Genomic DNA, 13,606 nt, shown 5'->3' on the forward strand with positions numbered 1-13,606 from the left:
GGGGGACTCTGCTTAGGACCTGCGCAAGGGGAGAGGCTGCTCCTGGAAAGGAGGACCTCTGCCGAGTGGAGTTCTGAGTTTAGAGGTAGTGCCCTGCGGGAGGCTGTGTGGGTGGGGTTTAGGCCCAGGGCGTTGGAGGGGGTCCCCCAGTGTAGGGGTGGGGCCCTGGGTGGGGGTGTGGGGAGGGGCTTGGGCTCTGTGAGGCAAGAGGGAGGCCCCGAGGGCAGGGGATTAGGACCCTGCCTGCTGGGCTCCCTTGTGCCTAAGCAGACAGGGAAAGCGCTGGCCTCCCCCACCCCCTTCCCCAGGGTCTCCCTCGTCACTGGACCCCTAACCGTGGATGGGTCCCACTGGGTGTAGGAACTCCTCCCCTCCCCCAGCCGCCCCTCAGGGGTGCTGGTCCCAGAGGTCTGGCCTTTACTTTTGTTCCCCCTTCCCTCCCTCCCACTCCTTCAGGACCCGCGTGGCTGGAGGCCGCCTCAGTGGGCAGAGGATCAGGCCCGGGATCTCAGCAGGTTCCTGGGGGCCCAAGTGGGCAAGGGGAACCTGGCCACACTCCCTTTTTTTGTGTGTGTGTGTGTGTTATGCGGGCCTCTCACTGTTGTCGCCTCTCCCATTGCGGAGCACAGGCTCCAGACGTGCAGGCTCAGCGGCCATGGCTCACGGGCCCAGCCGCTCCACAGCATGTGGGATCTTCCCAGACTGGGGCACGAACCCATGTCCCCTGCATCGACAGGTAGACTCTCAATCACTGCGCCACCAGGGAAGCCCCCACACTCCTTTTTGATCCTCTGCCCTCCCAGTGTTCCCCCAATTTCCCCCTTGGGGCGAGGGATCCCTTCCCCTCCCCAGCCACCCTTCAGGGGCACCAGTCCTGTCCTGCCTCCACTTCTCCTCCCCCTTCACTCCCCCCATGCCCCACGTCCTACCCGGCCCCTGGGGGTTCTTCCTGTCCGCTTAGGTGTCTATGGTTCCCCACCGGTGCCTGGTAGGTGCTCTAGTTGTGAGGAGACGCGAATTCTGCATCCTCCTAGTCCGCCATCTTGACTCCGCCCCCTGTAACCCTGATCTTAGTGACTTCTGCCCCTGTCATTTGACGACTGTTTTTCTAAGAGGCCAGTTATGTTGTGTCCTAACATAGTTTATCAGAACACAGCACCACTAGGTGGCAGGCCCTGACAGCTCAACACCCTGAGGGGCAAAATAAAATGAAAAATGTTTCTAATAATGAAAACCAAATAACCTTTAAAGATCAAGCCCACACATAAGAACCATCTTCAAAAATGATAAGATTTATCGCTAGCATTTTTACGGATCTGTGAGTCTTAAAGCCATGTGATATTTCAAATGATGTTCGTTTTGTCATTGCGTTGCTTCTGATCTTCCTCCTTCTAAGGCTTAATCCTTAGACTTTGTGAGACATGTCTTGAGGATGAAAATGCAGTAAAATAAAATTCTTGTTTTTCTAAAGAAAGGACCCACGGTGACTGGTGTTTCATAATGTAGGCAGTGGTCAGGTGGGGTGTGGTAGATCACCTAAGCATTTTGAAGGAATGTCACAATCACTGTCTTTCTCCCAGTGGCGGCAGAAATCTGTCAAGTGTCTCGGAGCATTTTACTATTTTAGTGACTTTCAAGTTGCTTACTCTCTTGTTAAATATTGAGACTGTTGTTTTCTGTGTTCTGTGTGTTTGCCATCTTTGGCCTTGGAGGTCAGGTTCATGACTCATCTGCTGAAAGGCAGGTGTCCCCCCCCCGCCCCCCCCCGCCCCCTGCATCTGGAAGGTGTTTGCCAGGAGTCCTCTACAGGACCGGCCTCTCGCGGCTCACCAGGCTCCTGATGTTTGGCTTTTGTGTCCTTGCCAGTTTGGAGGCTTTCATTCTTCCTTCTTTTCCGGCAGTTGTGGCCTGTGGCTGAGAGGTTGGCTGAATCACTTTCTGCTCTTTCCAGTGATGTGGAGTATTTTGGTGAAACAGTATTTCTGGTAAAACATGTTTCATTCAGTTTTAATGACTTCAGCAAAATGAGCCTGGTTCAGGCTTCCCATCTTGGCCTGAAGGCTTATCAAGCTACATTTCTTTTGGAAAGATAAGCATCTTCCCTTTTCCTGGGTCTTATACTGCTTTTAAGACATTTTATATCCTGTAAGTTTTCCTCACATTTTGATTTGAACCTTATAACCCTTCTTAGAAAGTACTGCGAAAGTAGCTGAGATTTTAAAGTAACTCACTGATGGTGCCGGTGGACTGTTTTTTCTTTCCTCACTTTAAATCCAGCACTGCTGAAGTGAATTCAGTGAAGTCACCCACTTGCATGGGTGGATTTAACCCTCCGGCCTTTGCCTGACACGAGAGATTATTAACTCAAAACAGTGACTCTTTACAGCTAGAATCAGGATTCCTTTAAGTCCTGTAGTTATAACATGGTATTCATGGGTTTTTTTGGGGAAATGACACATTAATATCAGTACAGTAGGATACAAAATTAAATTAATTCTACCCCTTCCCTGCCCCACTTTTTGACCCACCTTCTAAAGCAATTGCTTTTTTCCACAATAGTAGCAGTGGTTCTATTTTGTCAGGTTTAACAGTAGAGGCAGAGCTTTAAGAACTTAACTGTAGGGATTCCCAGGTCAGGATTTCCATTAGTAATAAAGTCAATTTGACATTTGGGGCTTGTTCTCTGAGGCTATTTAAAGTATTTTTTTCAGCAGAGATGAGTTGTAGCTTGTAAAACAGGTTAATTGGCAAAAAAAAAGTGATAATGTACATTTTTACTAATTTAACTTTATTTTTGTATTTTTAACATTTTTTTGTGTCTAAACATATTCTGAATCCCCCCCTCCTTTTAATTAGTATTTAGAAATCGGCAAGTAAATTTGTATGTTACAGTTGTCATATACTTTTTGGTTTCATCTTGAAACCGCCGCCCCAGCATAAGCACTTTAATTTCTGAGGACTTATTTTTTTTTCCCCAGGGAATTTGGGTAACTTACTAGATTTGATATCCAGGGATAATGGTTCCCCAAGACCATTATGTGGTGCCTGACAACCGCTGGAGGTCCCAGGGCCTCTGCTTCACGAGGACCTGGGAATCAGCTGGTTTGGGAAACACGCTGGCGAGCTCTCCTGTGGAGCCCAGGGAGCACATGGAGCACTGCTGGCCATTCAGGCCACCACCATCCGGCGGTTCCAGAGCAGGCGGATTTGGGAGGTGGCCAGCTGTGCAGGTCCCAGACCGCTTCCCAGGGGTAGTAGGTTACATTGCGTGGTTTACTCCTGAGGTTTACTTTAAAGCCAGTCGGATGGGTTGGGGTTTGGGTGCTGAGCGCATCTGAGGGAAAATGCAGCACGTCTCAGGAGAGTTGTCTGGCTTGTCTCCCAGAGTTGTCTTTAACAGACACTAAGACATTAATTTGTGACATTAAGTTTTCTTCCTGCCCTTTGGCTACTTCGGTGTTTTTCAGTACCATGACTTATAAGAAAGTACTGTTTACTTTTTGATTACAAGTAATACCTGTTTATTCTGGAAAGAAGAAGGCTATGCAATAAAAAGAATATCATTATTTTATATTTTTATAAAACTTCATATTTTTATGAAATTTTAATATACACTTAATAGAGATTTTAATATAAATTTACTAATTTTTACATGTGTGTGTATATGATACACATGTAACACGTATTATGTTGTATTACGCACACAGGGACATAATGGACGTAGTTTTTTTCTTGACTGAGCAGTATATTGACCACATTTCCACACTAGTAATATACTCCTACACCACACCCATGACCTTTCTTTATTTAGAAAGTAGTATCAGGATGACTTGAGGCTAGTTGCATGTTGTTTTGTGTTTTTAATCTCTCTAATAACTCACAACCCCCATAGAATAACTGTGAATGTTCTCCCCTTCTGGTTTTTTTTTTTTTTAAATGTTGAGCCTTCTTTTAATGTATTTATTTTAATTTTTGGCTGTGTTGGGTCTTCGTTTCTGTGCAAGGGCTCTCTCTAGTTGTGGCAAGCGGGGGCCACTCTTCATCGTGGTGCGCGGGCCTCTCACTGTCGTGGCCTCTCTTGTTGCGGAGCACAGGCTCCAGACACGCAGGCTCAGTAGTTGCGGCTCACGGGCCTAGTTGCTCCACGGCATGTGGGATCTTCCCAGACCAGGACTCCAACCCATGTCCCCTGCATTGGCAGGCAGATTCTCAACCACTGCGCCACCAGGGAAGCCCTCCCCTTCTGTTTTTATTCTAACCATTACTCAAGACGTTACCATTTACATAGGATGGTTGGCTTAGATGTGGGAGGGAAACTCAAGTTTGAGTTTTCTGTGAACTAATTGAACCTTTCTTCATGCACTTTGTTAATTCAGACCTTGTAATATTACATATTTAGCATAATGGAGGTCCTCTGACCCAGTTTACCAACTAATCCCTGGCCAAAAGCAGCTTTCAAGCTGGGTCTAAACCAGTCTCGCTGTTCTAATTGAATTTATGATTTGATTTCTTTTAACAGTGTTCTCAGGAAGTAAATTGACTTGGAAACTTGAGTTTTCCGCTCCTAAGTAGCAGATTAAAGAATGCTTAGAACCTTGACTGGAAAAAGCCCATTGTGGGAGTGAAGTACATCCTTTACTGTGATATCTTAGCAGTGGATTATTTCACTGTACCAGCAAAACAGAGTCTGTCTTCTTCCCCCACAGAAATAATGGTTAGATGCAGTGCTTTGCTGGGAGATGTGTTTTGGTGGAAGTTATATGAGTTAGTGGGTCTGTTAAGCCAACTCTTTGCAGCCAGAATGAACCAAAGGTTATCTTGACTGAACTGGGCTGGCCTAGGCCAGGGCTGCCAGCAGCAGCTCAGCTGATGTTTCCAACTCCTGTCACCCAGTAGCTGCTCCTTCCTCCTGTGGCACCTGTTACTGACTCATTTGGGCTTTGGCCCTGGCTTCCTCATTTTTCATCCTCTGCCTTGTCCCTGAACTTGTAGAAGAAGGTGAGGGTGGTCCTACACTACAGAATAGATGCAGGGACTGAAAGGGGGGAGTCTGTCTTATCTACTTCATTCAGAGCTGCTCTCCCGACTGACCAGGCCAAATTAGATACCCTTTGGTGCAAGTCTAACAGTCAGAACTTCACCTAGTTAGTACTTGCCAGGTGTGATTATTTCTTATTTGCCACTGCCACTGTATTTGAAGCTCCTGACGGCAGGGACCTTGTGGCCTTCTTCACTGTCCACTCCACCCTCCAGGGTGGTCAGTGGTACACAACAAGTGGTGAATGAGTATTTGCTGAATGAGTGATCAAAGTAAGGACTGAATTTGGCTTGCCTTCTTGTTGATGACTTACTTGGACAAATAGAAAATATATAACGGGACAGTCTGTTCAAGCCCACCTGTTCATTTTGTCCACCCAACCCTCCTCAGTGTTTTGGGGTGGAGGCAGAAAGTGGGGACAGAGGTTTTACTTAAAAAATTATAATTTACTTTTTGAACTGGGTCATATAGTTCAAATAAAAAACTAAAATACAGAGTTTTCCAGCCTTTTCCTTGGCCCCCTTTTCCACTCTGCAGGGGAACCAAGAATGTAATTTTTAGACTTAGAAGGAGATTAGGAGGTCATCTGATCTAATCCAAGGGTGGAAGCCTGTAAATTAAACCTGAAATCCAGGCTGTTCCTCAACTATAAATTAAGATTCCTTTAATTATATTTTTTGTTGTGTTTTTTTTTCTTCCCTCCTTTGTGGCCTTTTCTTTATTCCTTTTCTAAATTTGGGCCCTTAACAATACTGTACACTTAAAATTTGTTAAGAGGGTAAACTTTATGGTAAATATTCTTACCACAAAAGGAAAAAAAAGCCAGAAAACAGTAGTTATAATAGAGGGTGGGAGAAAACTTTGAGAGGAGGTGGATTATGTTTATGGCCTTGATGGTGATGGTTTCACAGGTATGTACTTATCCCGAAACTCATTGAGTTGTATGCATTAAATACGTACTACTTCTCACAGGTCAGTCATACCTCAATAAAGTGGTTAAAAAAATAAATGTGTGTCTTTTTTCCCGCAGGTACCACAAGAGCCAGGCCATCTATCTGGAGTCAAAGGACAACCAGAAATTGAGTTGTGTGATCAGCTCTGTCGGAGCCAATGAGGTAAGACTGAACCTCTGTCACCCTTTAGGAAAGCAAAATGGGACAGACCTGCAATGTGAGTGCCACCGAGAAAGTACGGTGGAATCACAGTGTTGTATGTGGGTTAGATTCTAAAATCAGCACGTTCAGGCTGAAATTGCACATAGGCAAAATCACCCTTAAAAATTCCTTACTTTGGGCTTCCCTGGTGGCGCAGTGGTTGGGAGTCCGCCTGCCGATGCAGGGGACACGGGTTCGTGCCCCGGTCCGGGAGGATCCCACATGCCGCGGAGCAGCTGGGCCCGTGAGCCATGGCCGCTGGGCCTGCGCGTCCGGAGCTTGTGCTCCGCAGAGGGGAGAGGCCACAATAGTGAGAGGCCCGCGTACCGCAAAAAAAAAAAAAAAAAAAATTCCTTACTTTGCATGACTACAGTTTATGCGGGTTTGTGTAAGCCTTGTGGTTTTGTGAACTCCCTGCAGAGTAATTGAGTTGGGCACCACTGAGATAGACTGCAGGAAAGAACACAAGGCAAGTTGGTGGGATGTCTGTGTATTCAAATCCTGCTGCTTTTTGAGGCAGCCATCTGCTGAGGATGGGACTTGCCGTTGGAGCATACTCTGTCTTTGCTGTTATTTCTCTCGAGCTTTCATGTGCACTCAGATTTGTTTCATGTTCTGAGGATCTAATAAGGCACCTGACACAGGGTCTGGCACACAGTAAGTGTTCAGTAAATGGGTGCTGGCCTGATCTGACCCACACACTACTCTTCACCTGCTGTCTCTCTAATCCGGCGTGTCCTGTTGTGCTTCTGAGCAATGAGCTACCAGGCTCTTACCCTGAGGGACTGATCTCCTCCAGTCTCTCTTATAGGATGGGGTCTGGTTGAAAGTCAGCTCTGAGGGTCATGCTGAAGGATGATGTGACTAGCCTGTGAGTTCTCCGGCTGACCCTTCTTTAGGAGGGTGTCAGCAGTGTGTAACTGGTATTGTTAGTAGTCAAAAAACAGTTTAAAACGTTAATAGCCTGTTTGGCTTGATCTTTTATCAGTCCACAAATGTCTGCAAAGAAATTGATTTTTATGTGTCTTCCCTCTGTAACTTATTCATGCCAGAGCATAGTAAGTCTAATGAAGCTGGATTATGAAATAACGTAAGCCTATTCTATTCTCCCAGCTTCCTGAATTGAAAATGCCCTCAAATGTGACAACTAGTTAGCAAAATGATTGTTAACTTAGAAGTTAGGGAGAGCCTTCCAGATAAATGAATGTCATTTTCCTCTGGGCTCGCAATCTGTGTGTCACCCTAAGCCAGGTCGGAACAGGGCATCTCAGAGAGCCGCTGCCCTGGCAGGAGGCTTTGCAGTTTCACAGTGGAACACGTGTGCCTGGCCATGTGGGCTGCTGCACAGAGGGTGTGTGGCCTCCTCGTCCCTGAACCTAATTTCAGAACCCATGCATTATTCTCTGTGACACCTCAGGACTTCTCAGGAAAACAAATGCAAGTTAGATTTTTTTCTCTCTCTCTGTTGAAGATTGTCACCCTTTGACATAATAGTTAGCGAAGTCTGACAAGGAAACGGTGACACTGAGACATGTCTCCTGGAGGGGAGAAGGCTCAGTGCGTCGGAGGCTTGCAGCGGGGAAAACATTTCTCACTTCTTGGAAGTATTCCAGCTCATTTTTTCAGGTGAAATCCTAAGTAACACTGAAGCTACTTGGCTTCTGCATAACTTGACTCTGAGCATATTTGGTGCGTGGGTCTGAGCATGTTGGTGACTAGCTCTTCAGCCCTCCTTGGGGTCAGTTTTCAGTTTAAAATGGTTCTGCAAGGTCCTTTAGAGGCTCAGCTTCAGGTGAGGTCTTTATTTTTAAACAAGTGTATTTGACTTTAAAGTCTCTTTGTTGTTAAATAATCACAGTAAGGAAATAGAAACTGAGAATAGCTTTCTCTTTTTCTGAATAAGCTTTTTTTTTTTTTAATAAATTTATTTATTTATTTTTGGCTGCGTTTGGTCTTCGTTGTTGCGCGTGGGCTTTCTCTAGTTGTGGTGAGCGGGGCTACTCTTCATTGTGCACAGGCTTCGCATTGCAGTGGCTTCTCGTTGCGGAGCGTGGGCTCTAGGTGTGCAGGCTTCAGTAGTTGTGGTGTAAGGGCTTCGTTGCTCCGAGCCATGTGGGATCTTCCCGGACAAGGAAGCGAACCTGTGTCCCCTGTATTGGCAGGCAGATTCTTAAGCACTGCGCCACCAGGGAAGCCCTGAATAAGCTTTTTTTTTTTTTTTTCTTTCCCCCGGTACGCGGGCTTCTCATTGTTGTGGCCTCTCCCGTTGCGGAGCACAGGCTCCAGACGCGCAGGCTTAGCGACCATGGCTCATGGGCCCAGCCGCTCTGGGCATGTGGGATCTTCTCGGACCAGGGCACGAACCCGTTTCTCCTGCATCGGCAGGCGGGCTCTCAACCACTGCGCCACCAGGGAAGCCCTGAATAAGCTTTTTATAAACCTGATAACTGAATGGGCAAAGGTGGAGCTGTATCTGTAAACTTGTACTTGCATATATAGGTGAGATGCAGATCTTTAAAAAATTTATGCTTTTGTCTCCATCTGGTCGCGTGTTAATAACATGGATGAGAGAAGGGGTGAGAAAGTGGGGAACCAGGTAAGAAGAGCAAGGGGCTTTGATGTCAGGCGCCAGGATTCCCATTGGACAAGTGGACTCAGCCTTGCTCTTCTGTAAAATGGAGGTGATAACAGTACTTACTCCATAGGATTGTTCTGAGGATGAGGGAGCTTGGTCAGTTTGGTCAGCACAGTGTCTGGCCTCCAGCAATCTCCCCCACAAGTGGGTCAGGTGACCGAGGTGGCAGCTCTCCTTGCCCTCCCTGGCTGTAGGGATGCCACATACTGGGTGCACTTGGCAGTTCTGGCAGGCCCCATGCTGGAAGAGCTCATTTTCAGTTCGAGGGAAGAATACATCTGCCCTGTACAGTGCCAGACATCTGATCCCATCTGTGGGAGAGTGATGCGGTCAGGAGGGAAGGACTGTCTTAAGCTAATTTGGCCTTCTCAGCATCCTCATTGGGCCTTCGCTCACCCGTGGGCATTTCTTTTGTTGTTAATTTTTCTATCTTTTGCTGTTATGACCATTAGCCTTAATTGCCAGGAAACCAGAGAATTGAAAGGCTATACTATGGAAGTCCCTAGGGGCAAGGAAAGTATTTTCTAATTTGATTGTAAGTTTATGAATATATGTGTCTTGAATGTTGATAATGCTGTAGTCATACCATATCAAAAAGAGTCCTTAAGGGGACTTCCCTGGTGGTCCAGTGGTTAAGACTCCACACTCCCAGTGCAGGGGACACAGGTTTGATACCTGGTCGGGGAACTAAGAGAAGAGCCCACCTGCTACACGGTGCAGTCTTAAAAAAAAAAAGTCTTTAAGATGAAGGCAAAAATGGAACTCAAGAACACCGTGCTTTCCATTTTCTTACTCAAAGGTGTAAGAGAGATGGCTGGGAGAAATGAATTCAAGGCTGATGCCTGCTCTCTGCAGTGGAGATGTGCCTTTAGGAGGCCAGAGGTCAAGGCCTGTGAATGCCTCACGGGTTGACAGGAAGAGGTTGCCAGCTGTCTGGCTACACCTAATTCATGCAAACATTCTGATTTGCCCCTCAGGATTAGCCTCTCTCATCCTGTTCCTTTTCCATCTCCCCTGCAGATCTGGGTGAGGAAGACAAGCGACAGCACCAAGATGAGGATTTACTTGGGTCAGCTTCAGCGCGGGCTCTTCGTGATCCGCCGGAGGTCAGCGGCCTGACTTTCTCCAGTGTTGTTCTTCCCTTGACCCCTTTTCTGGAATGGTTTTTGGTTTTGTTTTGCTCTTAATAGAAAGTTTTTAACTTGGGACTTGCTACTTGCTTGGCCTTGGAAAATGGAGAACACTGTGGTGGATTCTGCAAGGCGCCCTTGTGGCCAGGCACTTCCCGCCTTTGTGTCATTCTTTCCCTGCCTCGACTTCTTCCAGTCATCCGTCACCATGAGACTATTTTACTTTCAGGAGAATTGGGAGTTTGCTTTACTGATTTCTTTGTTTTTTGCTTATACTTTGTCTTTTTTTTTTTTTTAAAGCCTCCTTTGAGTTTGAAGGGACGTCTCTCTTAATTATCTGTAGGTCTTGCTGTCATGAGGAGCGGGAAGGGGTACCCTCCTCAGTGCATTTTCATGTTTTGAATCTGATTAGTGGATCATGTAGCTACCTTCCTTGTCAAGCCCAATTCACCATTTCCCCAGAAGCTTGGGGCAGAGATCCTAGCAGAAGGAGATTAATTCTCCTGGCTCTAAGCCTTCTCGGAGAAATGAATGCCTTGTGTAACATCTGACGTATGCCATCCATTCCACCGGCTGAAAGACAGAAAAATTCGCCCGGGAGATGACGTGCACTGCAGTAAATGGGGTTGAGGGAAGGGGGCGTTTCATATCATAAAGTGCTGAAGGTTCCATATTTTAAATGTTGTTTAAAGCAAGTGGTTCATTCAAACGCATTTGTTCTAGCTCAGACTGGAACAAGAAGCGGTCATTTTCAGAAGCTTTCGTTTGTAATTCCCTCCTCTCTCCTGCTCCCAAGTAGATGAGGTGGCACCTGCCGCCGGCTGGTGATCCAGGTTGTCTGTGGTCGGTGGGGAGGTGAGATGGTTGGTGGAGTCATCAGTGATCTGTAGACTCTCACTGGTAACTCACATTGCACTCTTCTCACTGCTGATGCCAGTGTTGTGCCTGGCCATTCCGAACCCATGGAACCTTGTTGGCACTTCCGGGCTCCCAGGAGATCTGGCCCAGGTTGCAGACGAGGAAGGCCGTTGGCTGCCACTAAACCTGCACTCCCCCTAATGGATCCTGGTGAAACAGCCTGCCCTGCTCCCTTTCCCTCATTCCCATAATGGGAGAAATAACTCACTGGTTGATGATTTTCTTGTTTTGTTTCTAATATTCTAGTTGCCACCGTAAGATGTTTAAAGTATTTGGGGTTAGAGCAAGTATTAGCATCTCTATGGGCAATCAGTACACCTTATACATCCTAGGAAATCTTTGTAAGTAATTCCCTTGGTCTCAAGTGATTGTCTTCGTGTTGTCTCTTGATGTACACACCCCACAGCTAGTTGTAGAGCTGTGATGACAAGTAAATCACCTTCTCCAGAGTCCTGGCTTCAACAGAGGCCAAACTCTACTGACTCAGAGTAAAGACTTGTACAGATACATTTTAGTTTTCATTTATAATCCAATTTTCCTCTCATTTTTTTCTGGTGTTGGAGTCTCATTTAGAGAACAGGACATATGATGCTGTTTATCAAAATTGCCTGGGCGTTCTGAGTTTCTTCTCTGCCTCCCAGCCCCCCATGATTATGATATTTGCAATAGTGAACCGGATCGACAGTAAACAGGGGCTTCACCTTTTGTTTCTTCTTGGCGGCCTTTGCTGTAAGGGAGGCTCTCTCTTGATCGAATTGTCACTGTGGTGTGTGTTACCTCCCATAATATCAGGGAGCTCTTTGTTATCCCCTTGTGCCCTGTGATGGAAATTTATTTAGATATATTTAGTGTGTGTTGCCATCGAAGGTGGTTTATTTTAATTTTTAATTTTTTTTTTTTTAATGATTATCTTGTCTTCCTAACACTGCACCAAAGTTTGTTTTTTGGGGGAAGGATTGTATCGATAACTGCTTTTCTGCATGGATGCAGCAGCAAGTTGCCTTGTTTTCTTGCCTTGTCTGGGGGGTCCTTTGTGCTTTCATGAAGTAACTGGTGATTTGAAGACCGGGCACTTTACCCTTTTCAGTAAATTTGAGGATGTTTGAGGCCACACTTTGGCATGGTCGCAGCCCCACCACTGACTTCTCAATATCCTCACAACCTTTAACAATCATGATCTAGTGAAAATGAGGGAAACCGTAAAGTACACTTGAGACACAGCACCGTAAATTATATTCCTGATCCCGGAAGACTTGCTTTTTATTGAATCACTCCAGGGATGAAAAATCAGCAGTTCTTCCCCTCAGACAGGGCCCTGTGGTGACCTGGGGTGGAAGAGCCCCCTTGTTGGGAGATGGAGGTGCTTTTGTGATGGGCAAAATCGAACGAGAGAAGGAAAAAACAGACTTTGAGCTTCCTAGAATAAGAGGGGCCTGGCTTTTAGCCCGGGTGGCTGTTCTTCTTCCAAAACGTCTTTGTCTCTTCTTGGACTCCAGGGTACTGGATAAATTACCAAATTCAAACTGTTTCCTGCAAGTGGTAACTTGGATAAAGTTTGGTCCAGACAGTTCCAATCAAGAACCTATACATGTGTTAGTCTGATCAAGAACCTGTATGTGTGTTACTCTGTTCAAGAAGCTGTATGTGTGTGATTCTGATCAAGAACCTTTGCGTGTGTTTCGTTCAAGGCATCAGCCTCAGGTATTACACACAGTGTTTGCTTTGGGTGTGGCCTAATGTTTATTTTACCTCCACTTGGGGGTTGTTGTGTGCTTCCCTCAACTCCCTCTCTAAGCCAGTGTCCTCTTGAACAGTTTGCAGATTTCTGTAGCCATACCAAAGTCAGGATGTTTTCATTCATTCGGATACCAGTATTTATGGAAGTCTAACTACCTAACTTACCTTAAGTTTTGAAAAAAACCCTTCAGACTGGGGCCAGTGTAAGATCCCAGCGGCTGGTCTGCAAATCAGGCTACTTGTATTGGTGTGTGAGACCCTGCGTTTAGGACTGGGTGACTTTTCTAAGAGAAATATGGGGGGGTGGGTGGGATTGGTTCCATTTTTTTTTTTTTAACCTAACTTGGGGCTGGGTGGGGGGAATCCTATTTTTTACAGTATTTTTGTTTTTCTATTAACATTTCCTTTTATCATTGGATTTTTTACTAAAATTCCTCCTGATATAAAAATTGTTTCTAATCTGGGAATTTGAAATCTTGCTACTTAATGTTGCACCATTTTTTCCCAAAGAGTTTAAACCACTATAATACCAGAACATGGCAAAAAATAATAATGATAACTTAGAGCCATTGCAAGCAGTTGGTGGGCTTTTTTTACAATAACATCATTAACTGGTACATTAAATGTTCTGAGAGGTGAATGTAACAAGTAGAGGGTTTTATTTTTTTTTTAATGACAATAAACTTTGAAAGAGAAAACCAGCACGTAGTCTGTATATTTTTACTGAAATTATATCCATTGACTTGACACATGATTGAAATTTATTTTAGGTTTTCCCTCCAGCAATTGGGAAGGAAGGAAGTTGGGGAAGAGGGAGGGACCTACTAGACATCTGCTCGTTATGAAGCGTGAGATATGGAGTGATGTCCAAGACTGACTCTCAGGTTTGTAAAGATCGGTCTAGGGGTGTCGACCCTTAAATGTAGCCAGCTGTCTCCTGTTTGGAGAGGATAAAAGAATCTGATTAAAAATGGAGTAAATAGGGACTTCCCTG

General features: G+C 45.6%; 1 protein-coding gene across 15 annotated transcripts in view; it reads left to right on the forward strand.

The window, feature by feature from the left end:
- Nucleotides 1-13,606, forward strand: part of SUDS3 (SDS3 homolog, SIN3A corepressor complex component) — a 597,049-nt gene that overhangs the window by 29,661 nt on the left and 553,782 nt on the right. For 8 of the 15 annotated variants that reach the window (XM_079942615.1, XM_079942614.1, XM_079942613.1 and 5 more), the window contains exons 11-13: nt 6,069-6,153; nt 9,848-9,933; nt 13,383-13,496. In XM_079942615.1, the coding sequence (XP_079798741.1) occupies nt 6,069-6,153; nt 9,848-9,933; nt 13,383-13,440 (229 nt within the window). In that variant the 3' untranslated portion in view covers nt 13,441-13,496. Of the gene's footprint in view, nt 1-6,068; nt 6,154-9,847; nt 13,497-13,606 lie in introns of those variants that run through there. The other 7 variants (XM_079942611.1, XM_079942605.1, XM_079942609.1 and 4 more) reach the window with 4 other exon arrangements.

Source organism: Stenella coeruleoalba, assembly GCF_951394435.1.
Source record: "Stenella coeruleoalba genome assembly, chromosome: 14".
Classification (NCBI taxonomy): domain Eukaryota; kingdom Metazoa; phylum Chordata; class Mammalia; order Artiodactyla; family Delphinidae; genus Stenella; species Stenella coeruleoalba.